The following is a 27,088-nucleotide window of genomic DNA, read 5'->3' on the forward strand; positions in this document are numbered from 1 at the left end:
ACTATTGTTCTCTCACACTTAGATCATACACATAAGGTGTAAGATCATACATATATGATTGTGGACGCACACATAACTAGAATTCCTTTCCTGCTGGGAGATAGTGACTGTGAGAGTTTACCCTGCAAGGTGACTCTACAACATTCTGTTTTTAATCATTAGCCTTCAAAGCACGTGAACAACCATAATCTATGGGGAGATATCAGCTGTACAGATGTACTTGTTTTCATAATGACTGTTTTGTGTGATAGGTGATTTTGCACTGGGAGACATTGCAGAGCAACATGTTGACAAAGTTCTGTAAAAACATGTTCATGTTCTCTGGCATGTGAATTCTATGAAAAACTCTTGCTGTATCACACACTTAATATCCATGTGACATAAACCCCGCAACAGTTGCACGCGGACTGACAGTCCACACCGATGTATAAAAATTCCTTTCCTTTTCATCTCTTCAGACCCAGAAATCACATGACCCGAGTACCTTTCACTTATCAGCGGTAGTATGTTACTCCTTTGTTTCATTTTGACTAAAGGAGCAGTGGTGGAACAGTTAAGAACTGTGGACTGACAGCCCCATGTGAGCAGTGGTGTTTGATACAATTTGCACTGTTGCCTTGAGGAGACACAGTAAAAGGGAAGCTATTATAGCCATGTTATACTTTATTCTCAAAATGTTTCTTATTGTTGTGGTGTTACTTTTCCTTAGTTACATTGTTTTGCTAAGTACAAGCCAGTTAACTGTTCTATTAATAGATGTTTGTGGAATGGAATTGCACTTGGATTCGCAAAACCAAGAGGATTAAATTTGCCTTCCAAAATCTTGTACTTTAGCACCATTTATTCCTAGGAAAGGCAAAAGTGTTGTACTTATATCCAGTTGCCACCATGATAACAGTGTTGATGAAGAGACAGGCAAAGAAAAAATGTAAACATTGTAAATTAGTAAAAAGAAAATTTAAACACAGTAAATTATGTATTCACAATTACTTTACTGATTTTTACCTATAAATTTACATTTATCTCCATGTGGACTGACTGTCTGCAGTGACTACTAATGGTACAAAACATGGTGTGACTTCTGCAGCATCAATAAACATAATTTTAAAAAAATTGAAAATCTAACATGTGAGAACAAACTAGAAAACAATGTCATTTTTTTCTGACATGAATGGGTTATTTCACCATGAACTTGTTCCAAAAGTACCAACTTCTCCATCTGAAATTAAGAAAGATATATATCCTCTCAACAATAAAAGCTCATATGTATTTGATGGTGTTTCCAGTACAGTACTGAAGATTTGTTCCCTTATAATAAGCTCAATTTTATCTAAAATACATAATGTACCACTAACTGAATGCATCTATCTAGACAGATTGAAATATGCAATGTAAACCCCATCATAAGAAAGGTGATAGTAGAGATGTCAATAACTACTGAACTGTTTCACCACTGACACAATTTTCGAAAATTTTTGAGAAAGTGATGTATTCTAGATCAGTACGTCATTTGAGTAACAACAATCACAGGTTGCATTTCAGAAGAGTTGCTCTACTGAGAACACCATTTACACATTCACTTGCCAAATTTTACAAACAGTAAATAACAAAATGATGTCATTTGGTATTTTCTGCAACTTTTCAAAGGTTTTTGACTGTGAAATTTCGCATATTTCCATTCAATAATGTCATAAGGAATAACATTCTGGAGTAATTCACCTTTAAGAAAGAAAGTATTCACTGCGCAAAAATGTGCTGTTAGAACAATCAGTGGTGCTGCTCACCCACGATCATCTTGTAGACATCTATTTAAGGAGTTGGGCATTCTGATTACTGCTTCACAGTATGTTTATTCTTTCACGAAGTTTGTTGTAAATAATCCACAACAGTTCAAGAGGAACAATGAGGTACTTAATTACAATACTACAAGGAAAAATGACACTCATTACTGCACATTGAGGGTGTCTTTAGCACAAAAAGGGGTAAACAACGCTGCAACCAAAATTTCTGATCACTAACCCAGTGATATAAAACGTCTGACAGCCAGCAAAGTAAAATTTGAAAGGAAAATGAAAATGTTTCACCTTGACAACTCCTTATTCTGTAGAAGAATTTCTATTATTGCAATCTAAACCAACATTTATTTCTACATGTATACTCTGCAAATCACACTTAATGGCTGGCAGAGGTTTCTATGAATCACCTTCACAACAATTCTCCATTATTCCACTCTCAAACAGCACACGGAAAAAACAAACACCTATATTTTTTCTGTGCGAGCTCCGATTTCCCCATCTTATTATGATGATTATTTCTCCCTAGGTAGGTTTGTGTCAACAAAATGTTTTTGCATTCAGAGGAGAAAGCTGGTGAATGAAATATTGTGAGAAGATCCCACCAAAAAGAGAAATGTCTTTGTTTTAATAACGTCAACCCCAAATCCTGTATCCTGTCCGTCACACTATCTCCTCTATTTCCTCATAACACAAAAGGTGCCGCTCTTCTTTGAACTTTCTTAATGTACTCTGTTAACCCTATCTAATGAGGGTCGCACACCACACAGCACTACTCCAAAAGAGGACGGACAAGCATAGTGTAGGCAGTCTGTTTATTAGATCTGCTGAATCTTCTAAGAGTTCTGCCAAAAAAAATGCAGTCTTTGGTTCGCCTTCCCCACAACATTCTCTCTGTGTTCTTTCCAATTTAAGTTGTTGGCAACAGTAATTCCTAGGTATTCAGCTGAATTTATGGCCTTTGTATTTGACTGATTCATCATGTAAGTGACGTTAAACAGATTCCTTTTAGCATTCATGTGGCTGACCTCACACTTTTCATTATTTAGGGTCAATTGCCAATATTCGCACCACACAGATATCTTTTCTAAATCATTTTGCAACTTGTTTTGATCTTCTTGTGGCTTTACTAGGTGGTGAATGACACCATCACCTACAAACAACCTTAGACTGCTGCTCAGATTGTCTCTTTAATCATTTATCTAGATAAGGAACAGCAAAAGGTCTATATCACTATCTTGGGGAATGCTAGAAATCGCTTCTGTTTCATTCGATGACTTCCTGTCAATTACTACAAACCATGACCTCTCTGACAGGGATCAGAAGTCCAGTTGCACCACTGAGATGATATTCCATAAGCATGCAATTTGATTACAAGCTGCATATGAGGTACACTGTCGAAAGCCTTCTGGAAATATAGAAATACGGAATCAATTTGAATACCTTGTCAATAGCACTCAACACTTCATGTACATAAAGAACCAGTTGTGTTTCACAAGAAGTATGTTTTGCAAATCCATGTTGACTGTGTGTTCTGATCAAGGTAATTCATAATGTTGCAATGCAATACGTGTTCCAAAATCCTGCTGCATATTGACATTAATGATATGGGCCTGTAATTTAGTGGATTACTCTTACTGCCTTTTTTGAATACTGATTTCACCTGGGCAGTCTTTGGGTATGGACTTTTCATTGAGTGAGTGATTGTATATTATCGTTAAGTATGGAGCTATTGTATCAACATATTCTGAAAGGAACCTAACTAGTATACAATCTGGACCGGAAGACTTTCTTTTATTAATCTGGACTGGAAGATGTGCTTTTATTAAGTGATTTAAGTTGCTTCATTACTCTGAGGATATCTACTCCTAAGTTGCTCATATTGGCAACAGTTGTCAGTTTGAATTCTGAATAATTACTTCGTCGTCTTTGGTCAAAGAATTTTGGAAGGCTGTGTTTAGCAACTCTGCTTTATCAGCACTGTCACTGATAGTATTTTCATTGCTATCACACAGAGAATACACTGATTGTGTCTTACCGCTAGCATACTTTACATACAACCACTCTTTCTGCCAGGTTTCGAGACAAAGTTCTGTAGTGGAAATTATCATAAGCATTTTGCTTTGAAGTTTGTGCTAAATTTTGAGCTTCTGTAAAAGACCACTGATCTTGGGGATTTTGGATTAGTTTAAATCTGACATGCATTTTCATTGCTTTTGCAGCAGTGTCCTGACCTGTTTTGTGTACCATGGGGGCCAGTTCCATAATTGTTATTTTATTTGGTACAAATCTCTCTTAGTTTTAGAGTATTTGGGAGTTACGATATTCAGTCTTGCTTTGACAACCCTGTGTCTGTTTTGATGCTCGTTATTAGCTCAGGATTATTTGTTGCTACAAGATCAACTGTGTTGTCACGACCATTCACTATCTGATTGGACTCGTGAACTAATTGCTCGACATAATTTTCAGAGAATGCATTTAGCACAGTTTCAAATGATGTTTTATGCGTACCTCCGGATCTAAACGTGTATTGTCACCAACATATCGAGGGTAAATTGAAGTCACCACCAACCAACTGGACTGGCTACTGGTGCAGACCTATTGGTCGATTCATAGGTCATGCTGGACATCCATTGGGTCCCCAAGGCCAGTCCACAACAGTGATACCTACCCACTGTAGCCTCAAGCTGTGTAACCAAAGCCAACACAGTCTGGAGCTGAGAGAAAAGTGTCACCAATTCAGCTCACATTTGCACAAAGCAATCACAGTCCCTTTCTATGCTAAAGACTGTGGTAAACTACACTGCACAGACAAAGAAACGAGTATCGACACATGCTACAAAGCTCTATGGTAATAACTGACAAAAATGCAAGAACTGTGTCTAGTACATTAGAGTAACACGCAGAGATTTAAAACCTAAGTTTCGAAAGCACACAGGTTAGCACACTGGTTAGGAACTCGTAAAAGTCACAGAATCAATTTACTTTCCAACACAAACAAAAATGCAAGAACACACACAAATCCAAAAACTAAACTACCAAAGAATACAGATGAAACAATATAATTTGCTCCTGGTTAGAAACTCGTAAAATGTCACAAAATTGGTTACTTCTCTGTTGCTGCTTGTGTCTTGGCCGGCCATAGTGTCTTGGCCGGCTGTAGTATTTCATAAAAGACCAATTTTGCGGCAGAAAGTAAGGAACCGATCATCTGACAGCTGATAATTCCTGTGTTACAGAAGTATTTACATTATGTGGGAAAATAAAACTGAAGAGAGAAATTAAACAACAAATGAACACCTAAACAAGTTTATCAAGTGGTTAAGGACGGCACCATGCTCTTTGCAAAAATCAAAAAAAGAACATCACATACAGAACCTCCATAAGGAGTACCTGTTGCCAAACAGGTACTAAATTCCAGCAGAAAAATTTCGTTATTCAGAGAACTGTAGCACATTGTACAAGAGGCATATCTGAGCCATAAATCTCTAACACGAAGTGGTCCACCTATACAAAACATTCAGAAGAAATAACCATCTACAGTCACCTCAAGTCACTGTAGAAGTAATATGCATGAAAATGTGCCTGAAGACAGGTCGCGCTCATATTTCTTTTCCTTTGTGGATCCAAGAGCAAGTGACTGCCATGCATTTTAAGAGACACACATTTTAACCAGTCTTCAGGCCTCTGTGTAAATTTTAATACTCTCGAAGCTGGTTAAGAATACAGTGTGTAGGAAACAGTCTAAATCTTCTACTACACACTACATTCTGAGCACTTCTGGCAAATATTACTTGTTTACGAATGATACAGAGCTTTAAATGCTCAGCATTTAAATTGAACACAACTATATTGATAAGAAAGTGTGTTGCAGTAACTTAATGGCAATGCAATCAGGTAACTTTCCCAGCAACCAGTTGCTGAGACCACTATTTGGCTGCATTCCCCAAAGTTATTTGAAAATTTCATATGCCAGGAGAGCTTCAAGCTTCAGAAGACAGAGTGCGTTATAGGGAACATAAAGGGTGTTTCTGAGAAATCTGTTCTGAGAAGTCTGCCATGAAGTAACACACATTGGACTAGGATTTTCAAGTTGTGACTGATGAAACATCTGTTAAAAATGAACAAATTACTTCTAGATTAACAGTATAGGAAAAAACCTTTGAAATTCAAATCTAAATTATGAAAACACCATCACCAATGATATAGGATTTTCAAGGGAGGTGCTACACAAATGTCTAACATATCAGAATAATATAAAGCAAATTCTATAATAGTTGTAGTTAATGGCAGAAAATGTCTGCATATAGCAGGTTTAGTAATTGTTTTTAAGAATGAAAATCAAACACTGTATTATACGGTAATGAATAAACATGTAATAGCGCACAGAAAAATTGCATTGGTCTGCCCAAATAAGAGCCTTTCACAATATTATTGTGGTCAGTACAACTCTCAGGAAGCTTTCAAAAATCCACTTTGGGCAATGAGATGAAACTGATGCTATGCTTGGGACAAGTGATCAAAGTGACTTATGTCATTTGGTAGGTGATTGCTAACAAACTGAATGGGTCATTCATCAGTTCTTATGGGCCTCCAACATAATTAAATAATTGGGAGCCCTAATGCAACGAATCAATACAGAAGTTTTCAGTCCTGTTAAATGTATCCAGATCAACTGTTCACAATTACATAATAAACTGGCAACACAATAGTACACTTTTGAATACACTGAGACTGTTAAAAAGGCAAGGCACTGCAAATTTTGCAGTGGAATAATGGGAAAAAATCCATGTAAGGATGAAATTCATTTTGCACAGTGGTGGAACACAATATATAATATGCTAATCCAACGGAAGACTGCAGGTGCCTGGTAAACACAATACCTTGCACAGTGTCTATGGTGAAATTCACAATAGGGTGAGACTCGGGGTACCTTTCTTTCTCAAGCAAAAGGTTCATCCTCCTCACCATTCTGTGTACCAATGCCACAGTAGAGGTTCACAAGGACAATCTAATAATTTTGTTGTTGTTTACCATTGAAGAATATACTTGTATGTCAAACACAGTAGCTTACTCATCCATAAGGCATGGCTTGTACAACAATTACTTCTGACAAAAGATAGGCTGCACACAGAATGGCATGTTCAGAGTTCTGATTGGAAACCAAATGAACATTTATAGGCATAGAAAAGAACAAAAGCTTTTTAATTGTGTTGCTACATAAGAATGCAGTAGAGCAGATGGGAGGAAAATATATTTATTGCACAACTTGGCTGAATGAAGTGATTGGTTGACAGGATGTATCTTGGGAAGCATAATGGAATTTTCAATTTGTTTGTAATGGAGGGAAAAAAGTGCAAGTGTGTGTGTGTGTGTGTGTGTGTGTGTGTGTGTGTGTGTGTGTGTGTGTGTTCACATGGTGTAGTTGAAAGGAAAACTGATTGCTACATCACAGATACGTGAACACACATCAAAGGCTCAAGGGAAATGGGATGAACATATTTTGTGCTCTGTGATCAACATGTTTACCTCACAAGTAAGAAAAAATTAGCGAATGTTTGTGATACAAAAAAAGATAAAACATAAGCATCCTCATTTTGGTGTCAGTCAAGCAAGCTCTAGTAATATTAGCATTTTATAGATATGAAATTTATGGGCAGAAAATGTTAAGGAAGATCCACTAATCCCCCTGTCCAAACTCCTGGAATGTAGAGGAGCTGAGGGCTCTTAGATGGTGTTTTACTTTGTAATAACTACTCAAGAAGAGCACTGGAGATGTTCAAACAAAAGCTATAATGCCAAAATCTTTATGATTGCAAATGATCATAATTTATTTTATTTTCTGTCTGATGCAACCACATAATTTTCAATCTTTGGTCTTAAGCATTCCTGAGCATTATACTGATTTCTGTTTTGAACAGCGCCAAATCAGAATCCTGTCTACTTCAGATCATTTAATGATACATGAATAACCTTAATTGTGGATACATGGCTCACTGCAGATGATTGTCGAAACTTTCATACAAAACCTATAAGCATACAAACACATGAGGTGCACATACTGAATGCTACTAAAGTTAGACTCATACTAAGGTTGATTGTTCAAGTGATTACCCACTTAATGTGGACACAGTATTTTTAAGTCCTGGACACAGTATTTTGAAGTCCAGTAAGAGAACACTCACAGTATGAAAGGTTGTAAAGGTGACTTGATAGGGTGGGGTTCGGAAGGGGGAGTGGGGAGGGTGAGGAAGATTAAGTTCTAGAAGGAGTAAGAACACTGTAGTACCCAGTGTTGATGAGAAGATTCCATATGGCCCTGATGAGTACGATTTAGAAAATGTGTCGTGGTGTCACTAACTTCCTGATAAGCACTGTTTGTATGCTCACTTAACAGAAGGGAGGAATCATTTCGAGTCAACATTGGGCACTAATAGTGATTAGTGGAGTTGGTAAAGTGCACAGAGACTTAGGAGCATTATGTTCTTAACAGTGTTAGTGATTCCATATGTATTACAAAATATTTATGAATTGGAGTAGTGAGTGTGACCCACAAGAAAGAAAAATTAAATATTACCTATTAAACAAATACGAAAACTACTGTAACCAGGAAGTCAATGGACAAAAATAACATTATGTGACAACAAGCCAAAAATTCTAGATGTTCCACAAAAGAAAAGTATTCAAACAGCCAAGCAACATGCACTTTTTTTAACTTACCTCTGAACTGAATGTGTGACAGAACTCCAGTTATGCTAAGTAAAATAAAAAATACAGTGCATATGACAGCCAGTGCTAGTCTAAGATGGGCCAGCTGAAGACTATTTGCTAATGGCTGCATATGGTAAGAACACACTGCCTGCAAAACAATGAAAAACCAAAATCAGAGAGCAGAATCATGAGATTGTTTTGAAATTGCAAAAATAAATTACAATGAATTTAACTTTTGTCAGACAAGTTCAAAGATCTGTACCATCTTATTAAGCTCTTTACACATTTCATATATTACTCACACAATTAACACAAATTACATATTTAAAAAAAAGGTACTTGTGTTAACTGTAGGGCTGGGGTGGTTACCACTGACTAATATTTAGGCACAATTTCAAGGAAAGAATGTCAAAACTACACTTCAGTTGCTCGAATGTCTCAAAGTTTGAACCTTATCAACTGGATCCAACAGGCACCAATCTAGCCTGTACGAAACTTCTCGTTTTGCATCAATGTGCACCAAAAAGGAATTGCTCTAGAGATAAAAGCTGTGTCCTGAGGCGGGATATTAGCCTTTTGTAAGCATTTCGATGCCAATTGGGCACTCAAAACATGGCAATACCTAGTGTTGCTATGTTTGACTAGGTATTTACATTTATCCCAACATCTCAATTTTTAATGGCTCTCTTACTAGCTTTCGAAGCCTAGCACCATTGGGAGAAAATGCAAATTGGTTCAGAATGAAAGATATATGTATTTGAATTGTACATAGCAGAAATCTTGGGCAATGTGACACAAAATCAATTTAATTAAGGTGCATTTACAAATGATTATTCTAATGAGGAAGACAATCTGTCATAATCCTGGCATTCACCTTAAGCAATTTACAGTAATCATGGAAAACCTAAATCTGGATAGTAACACATGGATCTGAAATGCCTCCTCCCAAATACAAATCCAGTGTTCCTGTGCCACCTTGCATCAACTTTCATTCTGCATGGCCAACAAACACAGAGTAACTTTCTGACCATACAGAGATGTAAATAACCAGAAGTAAAGCACCAGCTAGGTAGTTGTGACATTTAAAGGCATTCAACATACAGTATTTTCTATAATGTGACTCCTCGCAATCATGGGTATCTGCAGAAATTTATCCAAGGAAAGGGGGGTGGGGGGTAAGATACAAAAAGTGCCTTTTTTATATACCTTTAGTTCTATTGAATTTGACAATGTGTCAAGCAGAAATGTTACTGTATCTGAAATGTTTGAAGGTTACACAGTCAATATTTTTTGAAGATATATTCCAGTTACACAGTGAAGGGAAGTATATTTCATTAGTAACTCATACCTCTATGGCTGCCGGTTACTCTGTGTTGTGCCCAGTATAGTGTAAGAATGTCCCAACACCTTTTCAATCCTGAAATTTCATAATTTTTTCCTCTCTTCTCACATACAATACAACATTTCTTCTCCATTTGGGTCCTCAGATGAAATACAGGCGAATTAGCAAAAAGGTGAATGGCCTTTCAGATCATGATGCACAAATTTTAACTTTAAAAGATTTTTGTGCTGCAACACATGTTAAATATAGTCATCAGCTGTTCAGGAAAGCTGATCCAGTTGCTGTAGAGACCTTTGTAAACCTTATAAAGGAACAAGAGTGGCAAGATGTTTATAGCGCTGATACAGTAGACAATAAATATAATGCTTTTCTCAAGACTTTTCTCATGCTCTTTGAAAGTTGCTTTCCGTTAGAACGTTTAAAACAGGGTACTAGCACAAACAGGCAGCCTGGGTGGCTGACTAGAGGGATAAGAATATCTTGTAGAACAAAGTGGCAATTATATCAAAACGTTAGAAACAGTCAAAATCTAAATGCAGCAGCCCATTACAAACAGTATTGTAAGGTGCTTAAAAATGTTATTAGGAAGGCAAAAAGTATGTGGTATGCAGATATAATAGCTAAGTCTCAGGATAAAATTAAAACCATATGGTCAGTCGTAAAGGAAGTTGCTGGTCTGCAGAGTGAGGTCGAGGATATAGAATCAGTGCGTAGTGGGAATGTCCGTGTTACTGATAAGTCGCATATATGTACAGTATTTAATAATTGCTTTCTGAATATAGCAGGTGAACTAAATAGAAACCTAGCCCCAACAGGGAATCATATAGCGCTCTTAGAAAAAAGTGTTCCGAGACTGTTACCTGAAATGCTCCTCCATGATACTGACAAGAGGGAGATTGAGTTAATAATTAAATCACTAAAGACCAAGAACTCTCATGGATATGACGGGGTATCTAGCAGAATACTGAAGTATTGTTCTATGTATGTTAGACCAGTTCTCAGCCATATCTGTAACTTTTAGGAGTGGTCAGTTTCCTGACCGATTAAAGTACTCGGTAGTAAAGCCACTTTATAAAAAGGGAGACATTGATAATGTTGACAATTTTAGACCTATTTCTATGCCATCGGTGTTTGCTAAAGTTATCGAGAAGGTTGTATATACAAGGTTACTGGAGCATTTAAATTCACATAATTTGCTGTCAAATGTTCAGTTTGGTTTTAGAAATGGTTTAACAACTGAAAATGCTATATTCTCTTTTCTCTGTGAGGTTTTGGATGGATTAAATAAAAGGTTGCGAACGCTAGGTGTTTTCTTTGATTTAACGAAGGCTTATGACTGTGTTGACCACAAAATATTACTGCAGAAGTTGGACCATTATGGAGTAAGGGGAGTAGCTTACAATTGGTTCGCCTCTTACTTTAAGAACAGAAAGCAGAGGGTAATTCTCCGCAATATTGAGAGTGGTAGTGATGTTCAGTCCCAATGGGGCACTGTTAAATGGGGCGTTCCCCAAGGGTCGGTGCTGGGGCCACTGCTGTTTCTTATTTATATAAATGATATGCCTTCTAGTATTACAGGTGATTCAAAAATATTTCTGTTTGCTGATGACACCAGCTTGATAGTGAAGGATCTTGTGTGTAATATTGAAACAGTAACAAATAATGTAGTTCATGAAATAAGTTCATGGCTTGTGGAAAATAATTTGATGCTAAATCACAGTAAGACTCAGTTTTTACAGTTTCTAACTCACAATTCAACAAGAACCGATATTTTGATCAGACAGAATAGGCATATTATAAGCGAGACAGAACAGTTCAAGTTCCTAGGCGTTCGGATAGATAGTAAGCTGTTGTGGAAAGCCCATGTTCAGGATCTTGTTCAGAAGCTAAATGCTGCTTTATTTACCATTAGAACAGTATCTGAAATAAGTGACACTTCAACACGAAAAGTAGTCTACTTCGCATATTTTCATACACTTATGACGTATAGTATTATTTTTTGGGGTAATTCTTCTGATTCAAAAAGGGTATTTTTGGCTCAAAAATGGGCTGTTCGAGCTATATGTGGTGTAAGTTCGAGAACCTCTTGTCGACCCTTATTCAAAAATCTGGGAATTCTGACATTGCCCTCACAGTATATATTTTCTTTAATGTCGTTTGTTGTTAGCAATATTAGCCTATTCCCAAGAGTTAGCAGCTCTCACTCAGTTAATACTAGGCAGAAATCAAATCTGCATGTAGAATGCACTTCCTTGACTCTTGTGCAGGAAGGAGTGCAGTATTCTGCTGCATCCATTTTCAATAAGCTACCACAAGAACTAAAAAATCTTAGCAGTAGCCCAAACTCTTTTAAGTCTAAACTGAAGAGTTTCCTCATGGCTCACCCCTTCTATTCTGTCGAGGAGCTCCTGGAAGAGCTAAAAAATTAAGCAAATTCCAGTGTTACATTGTTGATTTTCTTCATTTAAAATTACGACTTGTCACCTGAATATGTTTTTTTATATTTCATTTTATCTGTTTCTAATATCGTGTTATAATTTCATGTATTGACTCGTTCCATGACCATGGAGACTTCTCCTTAATTTGGTCCCACGGAACAATAAATAAATAAATAAATACACCCACAGTATAGCATTACTGTGTTGTCCAAACTCTACTACTATTGCTCAATCTTGTAAAACTTTTCTTAAGACAAATGCTAGCTTACTGTTGAGATTAAGTTGTGAAGCAGATGAAGAGGTTAGTCTTGGAAAACTGGTGATAGGTGTCGAGCAGGTATACTGCGTCCATGTCCGTACTGTGCTAGGTGTTGGAACTGCTCGTTTATGTACAAGACAGTGGCAGAGAAAAGATCAGATACCCTACTTCACCAATGTTTTGTAAAGATCCACAAGTGTCCAGAATGCGTAACAATGCCAAAACTGCCATCACAAAAAAATAGTATAGTTTCCTATGAACAGCCCGACAACCAAAAATGTCATTAAATCACAGCATTTTCCCTTGCACTCAGCAATGTTAAATCTGCTGCTTACTGAAACCATAGGTAATCAGTTATAGAAATGCATGAGAATTCTGTAATGAATAAAATGTCTGCAGTCCAGGTTCCATGAAGGAGTAAGTAAGTGCCCCCTCTTGCAGCAGACACCTATGATCATGAATGACAGGACATACATGTTCTTTAAAAAGTTCATCATTATGATTGTAAGTATTGTAAATATATTCACAACAACCTTTGAAACTCATTTTCGGAGGACAGCACATTTCCCTTCCTCATCTTATTTTGTCAATGACCTGGTGACTGCTTCAGTCCTCCAACTTCTCATTATCGTGTCTTAGGGAGGAAGACTTCAATGAACAGAGAGAAGGGCTTAAATGACCTCTTGGACATTTCAAAAGTTTGACTGCAGATCACAGATGGTGAGACTGCACAGACAGCATAGCAACAGCTGCCATCACACTCATACTCGTACAGTTGTCAAGAATTTCACTGAATGTTACGCCAGAGCAAGAAATATTTAAATTCAAGCAGGCAGAACAATGGAAGATTATTTGTTGTATCATAGGCTTATGTCTAATCTGCAGCAACACACATTACACCCAAGTTACAAAAACAACCGGCTTCCTTGCAGATGAACCACAAGGGCTGCCATGCTATACATGGCCACCACACTGTAACCTAAGCACCGTCAGAGGTCACCAACCTGAGTGACCTCTTTCTTATGCTGGCCATGTGACCAACTGTACTCTCGCACCCAGGGCTGTATTTTGCACTGGGAGGCCAATTCACTCTGAGTGAGCTTCCTTGACTAGGCATCGAATGCACTCACATTTCATCTATCAGGAACTCATTCAGAGTCAGCACTATGCTGTCACTGCTGCCTGTACCAGTCTCCGCAACTTGGAACCTCTGATGTGGCCTTCCGGTAGAACACATGGGCACTACAACTGTGACCGGCCATCAGATTCCATAATATTTCCTCTTGCTAACTAGTGACGTTATGCTAGACTTGGACATTTGCCATGCCTACTGAACACTGACTGTTGCTCGCCCTGTCAGGTCTTCAACAAAGGATACGTTTCTTAGTTACTGACTGTGGTAGTGTGATTTTCTTACTTGAAGCCCCTGCACAAAAACTTTTTACAATCCAAGATACTGTGACAGTCTTAGTTGCAATAGCAGTATTTGAGTTCTTTAATTATAAAAGAGATTGTTATGATTTCATAAGTGTTTCACCACGAATGTATGTGAAGATACTTATCAGCCTTCATAACCTGTTTACGTCAGCCACCTTTGTGGATACATTTTTACTATTTTTCTTTTTTCTATGTCTCATCGATGAAGTGTTCGTTAGAGATGAAGCACAAACTTGGATTGGGGAAGAAAGTCAGCCACACCCTTTTCAAATGCTTTCTGTTCTACTCTGCACACATAGAACACACTTTATTATTGCTCATACTGGTGAGAGACCATTGGAACAAACAAGCGGTTCCTGAGGTTAACGATGGCAGTGCTAATGAAGTGAATGGTTAACTAAAAACAAGTCCAGAGCATAGCATGTCATCTGAAGCATATACAAACAGCTTATGAAGCAATCTGAATCCAAAAACATAATACAGTTCAGGTTAAAACTCTAATAATCAATGGTGTGTACTTAAGGCTTCACTGACTGGCACAGATGGCTCCATTGACATGCTTGCAGCTGTAGTGGTACCTCTTGCAGGAGCAAACTGTGACTGGAGTATGTAGCTTGAGTATGTCTGACCTATTCTCCACATCAATACTTGGGCTGGGCGGGGAATCCGATCACTGTCGGATACAAAAAAATTGAACTATTCTGGCTTCCGCCGTAAGTGATGTAGGGAAAACTTAAATTTGTATGGCCGGTCGAAGAGTGTAGCAGTTATTCTCTAGATTGCATTAAACGACAAAGGAGTATTACACTAATGAAAAAAAAAAAAAAAAAAAATCACAGCATTCAAAAATCGTATTTACCACACAGAGATATTATGTGACTACATCTACTAATGATGTAGGGCATGAGGAAAATGAAGGAAGGAAGGAAGGAAGGGAGGGAGGGAGGAAGACTAGTGTTGAACATCTCATTAACAATGAGGTTGTTAGACAAAGAGCACAAGCAGAGAGTTGTTGAGACTAGGCAAGGAAAATGGCCATGGTGCACCTGTAAGGAATCATTACCTCACCCTAAGTGATTTAGTCAAAACCAAGGGAAATTTAAATCAGGGTGGTGCAATGCAGATTTGAACCCTGTGCTACCTGAATATGAGTCCAGCGTGCTAACCACTACGCCACCAAAGTAGAATATGGGAGAGTCAATAATCTGACCATCATGTTTAATATACTTGCTATCAACATTCCAGTTACTTTACTGGAGACTGTAGCCTGCATTCCATACTGTGAGACATATGAATTAAAAGTCTAAATTTGTGCAATTACACTTACAGGGGGTATAGTGACGGCCAAAACTGTATAGTGATAAATATTGTAGTTGTGCATGATATGGGCTCCACAGTAAGTGATGGCCTGAGACCTTTGCTTTCCATCAAAAAGCAAAGTTTTTCACACTTCACTGGAAAGACGTGGCCCGTCAGAAAGTAGTAGTTGGGCACTTGATGTTGAAGTGATTTACCATGCAACAAAAGTGCTAAGATATACCACTGTACCAGCTCAATCAGTAAGGCAGTGAGTCAGGCACATGGCGTTTTATGCCAACAATGCTCATTCTTTAAGGTAGAAAGTGAGAACACTTGACATTTGAATGGGACTGCATGTTGAGGCATATACAGGATGAGGCACCCAACTTTTTTGTGTCAAATACCATTTCATTCATAAAGGATATTTGTAATGAATCTCTTTTCACCTACATGAATAGTGACAAGATTTGGTGATGCAGGCAATATGCAGTATTTACACTACTCTCAATGAAAATCTGCATTCCCAGGCTAAGATACAAAGGTATCTTTACAAAGCTTTAATCAGATAAAGTAAAAAAAGTTATCTAACCAAAAAAGGTCTTTTACACAACAATGTACAGTGATGTGAACATTGTGTATTGCTTGACTCAGTGATCTTAATTCCCGTAGAGAGTGGAGTGAACTTCTAGGCGACACACCATTCAAATGGCCACAATAGCACAAAAATCCACATATTCAGTGTATTTTCCCTCTATAATAAGCACATTTGTGGTACAGAACTAAGTACTTCCTGGGGACCGAAATTTCAGGTATTTATAGAGCACCTATGAAGCTATCAGCACAAACTGTGTTTCCAATGTATTTTTAGAACTGACAATAATTCAGAAATCAGATGATATATTTATAGTAGATAACGAGAAACCGCCAAAGGTAGCTACAGATTTAAATTCTACGGTACTCTCATTACACCATCTAATATTTCAATCTTTTTATGGGGTGAGCGAATAAATAAGCCACAGATGTTAGAATACTGCATACAATTCTAGATTTTCTGCCTGAATGTTTCCAGATGGTGGTAGTACAAGCCAGGCAGAAGATAGCTGGTACACAGTATTACACATTTAACTGTTAGTGAACAGCTGCTAGTGCAATGTGTGATGTATGTTTGTGGGTCAAGGGACTGTGCAGTCAGGAGGGTTACCCTGAAATGCATCCCATACACTGCAAAAACTGTACCGCAGAGGAAACTCTGTTCAACTGGATACACACATACAACAAAGGATGGAAGAATCACTAACAAGGAGCGTCCAGGTTGTCTCATGGAGATGCCCACTGATGCCACATTGCTATGTGATTTATGAGAATCATTGTACTTTCTCAAGGGTTGTTCTCATGAAAATATGTACAAGATTATTTTTAAGAGATAGAATCAGCATGCAAAGTAATGGTGACTCTCCTATCCAGAAAGAACTGCGATAGACCATATGCCTCATATAGCTGATACACTGTATTACGTATTAAACAGTTAGTAAACTGGACTCCTGGTAGTAGGAGCAATTTTTTTGGATGACAATACCCATCCTCACACAGCACGACATACACAGGAGTTACGGTGAAGTTAATTGAGAATGCATGTAACATTCACCATTCAGCCCGGACTTAACCTCAACTGGGCCCTTTAAAAGTCATCTAGAAAGGTAGCACTTTGAGGACAATAAGGCCATAGCTTAAGAGGTTACTCACTGGATGCAATGGCTGGAATAAGAACAGGAATTCAAGGCCTTGTCGAATGATGGGACAAGAGTTTAAACTTGCAGTGCGAGTAGATGAAACAGCAAAATTGCATTTCACAGTGTTAATTGTGGCACTGATGTCACTATTCAATTTTGTGACTTATTCATTAATGCACTCTTGTAATTTTAGTGTCCTCAATATTTTCTGTGGAATCTAGTTTACACAAAAGTCATCTCAGATCATACATGTTTGCTACATCGTGTGAGCAAACCTACATAAGCCTTTGCTACTTGCACCACTCCTTTTTTCCTAATCTTGTTACACTGGTCTTTCCTATCTACCAACATGACCTTGTCCTCTTCTCAACCACTGTACGTACATTCTGCTGCTTCTACTTACCTCTGGCGATGTTTCATGTATGATTAACTCTGTTCCCAGGTTCCATGTTCCCACTCACATAGCCTCTTCACCCTGCAGTTTAAAAACATGCTGTTTGTCTATAATTTACTGACAACTGTATGTAACTAGGTAGTGTCTTTTAATGGGTAACAAAGTTCCAAAATCCTCAGGTGTTAATAAATTATTTGATACAGCACAGCTCCTTTTGTTTACACTGATAATCACCTACAGACAGAATATGCTGACTGCTCTCTACTGTCAATAGCACCCTTTCCCTTTTTCACTCAAGAGGCAATTTTTTATCATTGTTAGTCACATCCATCATGTATTTTGATAATGAAAATGTTAATTGTCAGCATTTTTCATCGTGTTTCACTGTTACATAAGTATTTAGGAACTAACGAATTTATAACAAATTAATTTTCAGTTTATAGGCCTTTGATTCTTTTTAACAAATACTGCATATTAAAGCAAAAGATTTATATTGTAATGCTTGTTATTCATTAGCCTACATATTTATGACACTAAAAAATGTTTATTTCAAACTTGCTCTTTTAACACGAAACAAACAGCATTCATTCCACAGTGGCTTTCCTCAAATTTTAATCAAAATAACTGTGCCATTCATTACAAAAACAGTATAGAATTTGGTTGGAGTCAAATGTTTACTGAATGACAAACAACATCCACTATAAAAACTGGCTACATTCTGACTGCAGTGCCCTCAGTAAGCTGTCAGTTCTACATGCTCCCAAAATTACACTGCCAGTCACATAATTATTCTACTCAGGCATACAACCTAACTACAAAATCATCCTACCTTTTAATGTAACACAGTGTTGCATAGCAGTTACGTAATTGGTCCATGTCTTCACGAGCAAGGAAGGAAAGAAAGCTAGAGTTTAATGTCTTGTTGAAGTCAATGTCCTTAGAAATGACACACAAGCTTGGATAGGACAGGTGTAGAGAAAGAAATGTGTGGTGATCTTTTCAAAGGAAACATCCAGGCATTTGCTTTAATTGAGTTAAGGTAACCACCAACAATGTAAGTCTGGGTGCCTGCACACAGGTTTAAATGCTACTCCTTCTGAATGAGAAAATAGTACTGACCACTGCAGCACCTCCTCAGTTTATACCTACAGTATCACATGTAGCATCCTGTAAAATATGCCAAACTGATTTCTGATGTAAACTGTGAGAACATAAATAACAGAACTGAAATGAGCAGTTGCTTAAAAAAAGGAGAGAGGTGACACAGTGGATTGCACACTGACTCGCATTCAGGAGGACAACAGTTCAAATCTGCATCCGTCCATTCTGATATTTTTTATTTTTTTTTTTATTTCCATACATTGTTCCAGAAAAATGATGGGATTGTTCCTTTGAAAGGGCACTGTCAATTTTCTGCTCTATCCTTGAAATAATACGAGCTCGTACTCCGTCTCTAATGGCCTTGATGTTAACAGAACATTAAACCCTAATCTTCCTTCCACAAAAAAGTAATTGAGAAAGGACACTATGCATTTAATTAACAGATCTTGGTGGTACATCAGAGTGGAACAGATGTTATTTAGTAAACCTTTGTTGGTACCTGATGGCCTGTAACTCCAACATTATATAAGCCACACATTTCGCAAAGATTTTTGTATGCACTGCAAAAAAGAGATTTATATGCCTCAAATTCTCATAAATGAGACAGTTCTCAAAACTCACAGCCCAAAGTGCTCCTTCTTTGTCACCTCTCAGTAGGCATGATGTGCAAGTTTCAACTCAGATGTAAGATACAGTAGCACACTGATATAACGTGAACAGTTCAAGTGAATTAAAAACATGACAGGAGTGATTGAAGTCATGAGGCATGCAGTTTTAAGGCGTAAAAAAACTATGCTGACAGTGCGTTCATCAGCACTGGTGTACTGGAAGCTATCACAGGGAGTACATCGGCATCTGGTTAAGAAAATTACAAGGGCGATTCAAATTTAATGGTAACAGTATTTATACATTTATTGATTGATCATTTACACAATTAAAACCTCCAGTTTTTCTTTCCATAACCTTCTACACGCTCTATACACTTTTACCAGTGATCTGGAAACTTGAACATTACTTGTTCATGAAAAGTTTGAGGGTGTGTCATCAACCAATTTCACATGCTCCTCGACATCTTCATTGTTTTTGAACTGTTCCCCAGCAAGTGATCCTCTCATGAATGCAAATAAAAAATATTGGGGGGGGGGGGGGGGGCACATCTGGAATGTAGGGAGGGTGGTCAAGGGTTTCCCAGTGAATGTCCTCCCATTTCTCCAATGTTGAATTTGCAGTGCGGAGTTTAAAATTGTCATGGAGAAGGATTCCATCTCTAATGTGCATTCCTTGTAATTTGTTTTTGTAGATAGCTTTTGGTGATGTTAACAACTGCGTTACCCATGCATTTGATTATGAAGAAAGTCAATGAGTAACACTCTTCTGTAGTCAAAAAATACAATCACAATAACTCTTCCAGCTGAGAGGCAGGTTTTGGCCTTAACTAGATAGGCTTCATCCTTTCTTTACCACTCTTTACTTGCCATTTTGGATTTTGGAATGTAACTTTTTGAAAGCAAAGCTGTTCAATGTTAATGGTATGAACACTCCTGATTAATTCAACAGTGAACAGGCAATCATCTCCAATAAGATCTCAAACAGCACAGATGTCTTTTAGACTTGACCTTGGGCATTGAGCGTGACTCTACACTTTCTCAGCCACTCTTAAATTGTATGGTCCAAGTAAACACTCCATTCTGGGAGTGAAATGTCCTCACAAACTGTGTTTGAAATGGAGATAAAATTTGTGTGGGTTTAACCCTTTCATCAGTTGAAAACTTTATGATAATGCACTGCACAGCAGACGAAGGAACTTCTTGTTAACTCATGACTATACTGAGGTCAGAACAGGATGCAGCATCAAACCAAGCTGGTTCCCCCTCCCTAATACACTGACCTTCAACTCCCCCCCCCCCCCATCCCACTCCATCATTTCACTCTGAACTGGTTATGTGTCAAACTGGTACAATTATAATTTATATCTGAATTGCCCTCGTAATACTTCAGATATTAGAAGGAATATTAGATTTTAATATCCTGTTTACAGTGAGATAATGTGATTATATAACTAGTTCAGTTGGTTCAGGGTTGAGGAAGGATTCTGTATCTTCATTGGTGTGACAATACTGCCACACTACACTGTCAGTACAGGTCCTTCAAGGACTGACAGTGATTCAGTAATGATTGGGGGAAAACAGTTCGTGAGAGGATACGAATACCTGCCATGAGAGTCAATCTACGGCAAGCAGAAAGTCAAAACCCTTGTAGAGATGTGCATGAGGAAAACTCAGCATGCGGCTGGTGCGGGTCGCTGTCAACTGAACATTAGACAACAACACTCAGCACACTGTGTAAGGTGAGGTTTGCAGTAGCTGAACTCACTGCAAGCACTGGCCTGCTCAGCTTACAGCCAACCGCAGGCAAACATATCAATAAACAGGTCTACCCATAATACACACTGCATGGGTCCTCCATGGCAGGGTCCCACACTATTCAGCAGCACTACCCGCACCAGCTCATCTGCCTCAATCATGATGTCCACTGGTGGGGACATCAAATTCCTCCCCTCTGAGAAAGGCCACGTATGACCAAAAATGGCCAGGCTTGGGCTGCGACCTTCGGTGCAAAATCAGAGTGTCTGCCTGAGAACTCGGCGGCAGATCCACCATCAAATAAGGTGACACTAACACCGCAAGTTCCAACACGAGTGGTTAGTGATTGGGCAGTTGGGGGAAGGAGGGGGAAGAGGAGGGGCAGAAGGGGAGGGGGAGGAGGATAGGTCAAAGTCAATCAGCTCCATATCGACAGATACAGGCATGAGCCTCACTGCAGCCCAAGGCTGCAGGAAACGGGAGACCAGCAGAGGACTTCGCAACTGGGGAGCAAGCCGGTGAAAGGGGGAGCGCACACTTCGAACAATGTTGTGGTCAACCTTGTCATCTGGAAGACCAGAAGACCAAGATGGTGATGCCCCATAAGAATGCATGTGCAAAAGATCTGCATAATGGTCAGCTGCTACCTACTGACATCCACCAGAAACAACTGCCAACCTTTGTCACCTATCCCAGCACGCGGCAGCCACCCCTGCTCCTTGCTGAAGGACTGGGCCCAACTGGCAGCCCCTGGAGGAAAATGTGATGGGCCATGGTTGTCTGTGGCACGCGACTAAGAGTGCATCAAACCTAGGAGATGCTGCAGCTGCCATCCATGCAAATGTTCCACTAGACTGCACCTATGAACAAGCGTCATTTGGTACATAGCCAGGAAACTCAACAACACATTGTCAAAGAAAGAGGTAGACACAGACTTCTTCATTTCGGTCTTAAATGGATGCACAAAGTGCTCCGCCTTTGAGTTAGAGGCTGTGTGAAATGGGGCGATTGTCAGATGCTGAATATTGATATGAATGCAAAAGTCTTCAAACTCCTTCGACAAAAATTGTCTACCATTATTGGATACAAGAGCCCCAGGGCATCCCTCAATGGCAACAATACCCAACAATGCATGAAAAGTGGTAGTCGATGATACGGAGGTTATCTTGGCTACATTTGGGAAAATGGACAATGCATCAACCACCAAAAATCACATGCTGCCTAAAAGTGGACCTGCCAAACTAATGTCCACATTATCCCCATGGTTGGTTGCACACCAACTGAAATGACCTCATGCCAACACCTTCATATGAGTCATACCCCAGTATGATGCATGCACCAACTAGGGTACGTGAGGGCACAACGCCAAGAGGACGACTACTTGACAGCATTGCTCCTCTGTGGCAAGAGCGAGGACCGTACCATGCTGGATATGCACCTGAAGAGATTCATCCCAGCCAACCCATCAGGACTGCTGAAACAATTTTATGGAAAAGCGGGTCAACAGTTGTGGTTGTTGCAACCTCTTGTGTTGTCAATGAAAATTCTGACAGGGATTGTTGCAAGGCATCTTCCAACACAAGAGCCTCCTGCCAATCAAACTCATATGCTGGGCAGTAACAAATGTCATAGCAACAGTTACTGAGAAAGAGGATCCACCTTTGCAAGCAGTGGGCAGTCCTATCAGGCAGCTTGGAACGAGGGCCAAATAGGGAAACCAGCAGCTTGTGGTTGGTGATGAGGAGAAACCAAGCCCCAGACCCGAAAACATGAAACTTTACTCTAAAAATAACAACTATGCTTCCTTTCCCACTTGTTAATAACTACACTGTGCAGCACAAGGCATCTTCAATCCATAGGCAATGATGGGCTGTTTGGTGCCATCTACATTCTGATAGGATATGACTGCACCAATAGCACACTGGAATGCGTCAGAGGCCAGGTTTAAAGGTTTACCTAGCGTAAAAGAAGCCAGATTGGGAGCAGAGCATAAACACTGCTTGAGCGATTGAAAAGTCCATTGACAACTGCATACCAGACAAAATTAACACCCTTTTGGCGAAGCTGGTTAAAAGGATGGCTGATGTGCATGGCCCAGTGGATGAATTGAGCATAATACAAAATCTTACCCTTCAAGTTTTGGGTGGGGGCAGGCTGGCAATAAATTTGATGTGATTGTCTGTCATGACAAGGCCATCTTTGTTAAGCACGTCACAAAAATTGCACTTTTGGGGAGAAAAAACTGCACTTTTTCAGCTTGCAACAAAGGCTATTCTCCAGGATGCACTGGAAGACTAACTGAAGATTTTGTGAGTGCTCCTCTCTGGTAGGGCCTGTTAACTATAGTCATAGGGTAATTGATGCAACAGGGAATATCCCGCATCAACTGTTCTTAATACTGTTGATAAATTCCAGGTGCAGATGAGATTCCAAAAGGCAAGTGATTAAACTGGGAAGTCCCAAAGCACTTTGTGCGCCCTCCATGGCAGGTTTGCATACTATTCAGTGGCGCTACCCCCCCCCCCCCCCCCCCCCCCCCGGCCAGTTCATCTGCCCCCATCGTCATGTCCACTGATGGGGACACTAAAAGGTGTCATGTCAATCATCTGATGTTAATTAAGTATAACTTGGGGAAACTTACATCAGAATGTTTGGTCCAGACTTAAGACACAGCTTCTCCCAAATACAAACTACAGCAAACTTTCCACCTCATTCATTTCTGAATACAAAATATAGTTGCACATCACCCAGCTACACTTGACAATGATAAATGCAGTTTATGAGCCAGTGTCACTTATTTTACCTTTACTAATACATAAATTAATTTTAGTCACAGAAGCTTAACTGAAATGTGCAATTTTGTTGGTTTCCCTTTTGTACATTATTCTGGAAACAATAGTGTCTCATGGTTTATTTTAATTTATATGTTGATAATTTCCAGCCTGTTGGAGTACAATGGTCACACGAGCATCTTTTTTCAATTTCTGACATGGTCAGAAATGGTCAGAAATTTTACCAAGCCTACAACCAGGTACACCTGAGTTTTACCACCTGGTGGTTTACTCCCTCCACAGGGCTCACATTATGTCAGCTGATATTGCCATATGTGACTTTTACGCATTTTAACTGTGTAGCAAGTGTAACTGACACGTTCCTGAAATTTGATTTTGAGGCAATTACGGGCTAAATGAATAGAAAAAACTATCTAAACTATACATACTATAGCTAATAACTTTTGAAACATATATGAATCATGAAACAATAAAGCATTCTGAAGTTTCAAACTGAAGATCATTTACAATGTGCAAGTTTCTGACAGTGTTCTTCCCTGTCTTTGTCAAGTGATGGACTGTTACATTGTGGCAACTACTGGCACTATAAAGAGTTCATCTGCCAGTCATGATGACATTGATAGTGTTGTCATATTCTAATATTTCTGATCAGTATCCACTGCAACCATTTAAAGTTTGCGATAGCCACGTCCTACAAATTTCATGCATAATACACCACCATTATGAGGGCCACTAATAGCAACGGCTGAAACATTCGTTTACAAAACAACATGACACATACTGGGAAAAGTTTTACTAAACTACATCCACTATGGAGGGTCCCTCCCATTGTACTACATACACAGTGCTCAGTCAATAATTTTTCTAAACTTGAGCCACATGTCCTCTACATGCGCCTGCCCACCTAGGTGCAATTTCTAGCTTATGCACCCAGCCAGAACACACTATTCCAGCTTCATCACAGCATATCCTGTACTACCACAAGCAGGACCACCTGAGAAAACATTCGTATCGCATACCAGCAGCTGTTGTTTCTGCACCCATCTATTATGTGAGAATGGCCACCAACAAGTTGTACACCATAATGTATGGCCACCACCAAACTGTTGAGAATAGTAGAGTTCATCACTAAATGTGGAACACGTTCCTGAGCACAAAACGCTCAACTTCAGAACCTCAATGGCTGCTTAAGTATGTAGATTCCCCCCTTCCTCCCTCAGAGTGCCCCATACTTGCTTCTCTGAAGCACACAAACAGAAAGTTTCTTTACAACACATTCCATGATCTCACAATCCTATTGGTTTCAATCTCCACTAGCCTCTGCTCCACACCTATCTTCATCCTTGTCCCTATGACTCCACTATATTCATTCTACTCACACTCTCTTCTCTGTAGTTTCCCTCTTTCTCTGTTCTATCTCTATCTCTCAGTCCACTCCTCCATGCCTTTGTGCAACACACAAAACTCACATTGTCTGTGCCAGTTTTGGCTCACAGGTGTGTCATTCCTTCCCTGTACTTTGCTATCTCTATTTGAGCCATCAGCCACCCTTTCCTCCTCCTCCCTCTCCCTCATCTTTCACCCCTCCACCACTCCACTAAATTCAACCTCTTACTCCACTTGACTTGCATTGCTAGCAATGCAGTGTGTGTGTGTGTGTGTGTGTGTGTGTGTGCGCGCGCGCGCGCGCGCGCGCGCGCGCGCGCTTGCGCACATGCCTGTGTTTTCACTGCTAGTTATCTCTGAGTTAATTGTGAAGGACATTGTCTAAAAGCTTAAGAACGTTTTCAGTCTTACAAGTTACGAAATAGTCACAAATAAAGACAGTGATCTAGGAAGAATAGAATTTCTCTGACTTCAGTTAATGATCACAAACAAATTGTTATCACACTACAGATTTTGTTTCATAAGGAACATCTTCAGATCTGTCAGGAAAAGGCTGGACAATATACATCTTTTAAACAATAAATTGTAAAATAATGAAAAGGTACTAATTTCATATTCACAGAAAAGTGCAAGTTTAAAAATGTATGAAGCATACCCCTGAATAAAACAGAAAAATCCTTACATTATCCTGATGTGATCAAGCCAAAGTGACATTGCCGATACAATGTTTGCTTGACATTATCAAACAGTTATACTATTACAGTGCAGGCCATGCTACAGGTCTGGGAAACCATAATGCAAATCGCATTGCTGTTGCATTGTGACAAACTGCGAAGGGTTGTACAGGGTGTCTTGCTTTTCCCTTCAACCAGTTGCGAGCAGAACAAGAAGTTAATGACTATTAGTGGAACAAGGTACTCTCTATCATCCACCACATGTTGGCTTACAGAGTATATACATGATGTAGAAACATTTTCCGTACTCCCCAAGCATGAATGGAATGGAAAGAAACAATAATATATAGTACAAATGAAATATACAATTTCCCATTCTAATTTTAGTGTTTTTCAGAATATACATATACATGTCATCATTTAAGTGTTCTGATTATGGGACGTAACAGGACACACAATTAAGATAAATTGGCTGGGATATGTACTGTAACTGTATTGAGCAAATGTCAAAGAGGATACCGATGGTCTAGCTCAATCTGTAGCAGTAAGGGAAGACATTGATATGTGGGAGGAAAGGTGTCTAGTTCTTAAACACAGTTTGACAACTACTCCCAAAATATAAGGTCAAACGAGATACAATAACCAGCTGAGATATGAGCATATCCAAATTATTTAGGAATTCTGAAACTAGAAGTCAATTAAATCTGATTAGCAAAATCTGACAGACAGGAATAGAAAGACAAGACTTCCACAAAAGCATTACATTTACACTGCCAAAAGAACAGTTCACATTTCATGCATTTCCACAGTGAAATAAACAAGCATTCAAAATAATATAAAGTTAAATATTAAGGAGTTGACAGTCATACTGTGAAGTAAGATTGGATATCATGAATCCTTTAGAGACTGCAGATAATAAATTAGCCACATCTAAAAAATAGAATAATGAAGCTTTTAAAAAATAATTGGGATGATACTGCAAGTTAACAACTCTTGTCTGTACTCTAGATTGACCATGCAGTTAAAGCACTTGGGAGACTTACAACAAAATTAAAATGAGTTAATGACATATTTTTGGGATACAAGGATAATTATTAGAAAAATCAAAATATAAAAATTAAAATAGTAACTGAGTAAACGTGGACACAGTGAGGAATTGAAGTATAAAATACAAATAAATTTTGTTCTTCATAAAATATAACCATGCAGTATGCAACAGAAGATCTCAAGACATAACTTATGCATCAACAGGTTTATAAATGCTGGCACAATGCACTGACATCAATAACCTATTTTTTGTCAAGTGAGACAACAAAGAACTGTGTGAGTTCAAATGGGAAATTATCTTAGGGGTCATACATTTGTGCAC

The 27,088-nt window shown here is 38.8% G+C and overlaps 1 protein-coding gene across 4 annotated transcripts in view; it reads right to left on the bottom strand.

The window, feature by feature from the left end:
• The window catches only part of LOC126470582 (DNA damage-regulated autophagy modulator protein 2), an 84,014-nt gene that overhangs the window by 31,627 nt on the left and 25,299 nt on the right, over nt 1-27,088 (bottom strand). For 2 of the 4 annotated variants that reach the window (XM_050098537.1, XM_050098538.1), the window contains exon 5: nt 8,514-8,652. In XM_050098537.1, the coding sequence (XP_049954494.1) occupies nt 8,514-8,652 (139 nt within the window). Of the gene's footprint in view, nt 1-1,029; nt 1,220-4,903; nt 5,022-8,513; nt 8,653-27,088 lie in introns of those variants that run through there. The other 2 variants (XM_050098539.1, XM_050098540.1) reach the window with 2 other exon arrangements.

The sequence above is a fragment of the Schistocerca serialis genome, chromosome 3, assembly GCF_023864345.2.
Source record: "Schistocerca serialis cubense isolate TAMUIC-IGC-003099 chromosome 3, iqSchSeri2.2, whole genome shotgun sequence".
NCBI lineage: Eukaryota > Metazoa > Arthropoda > Insecta > Orthoptera > Acrididae > Schistocerca > Schistocerca serialis.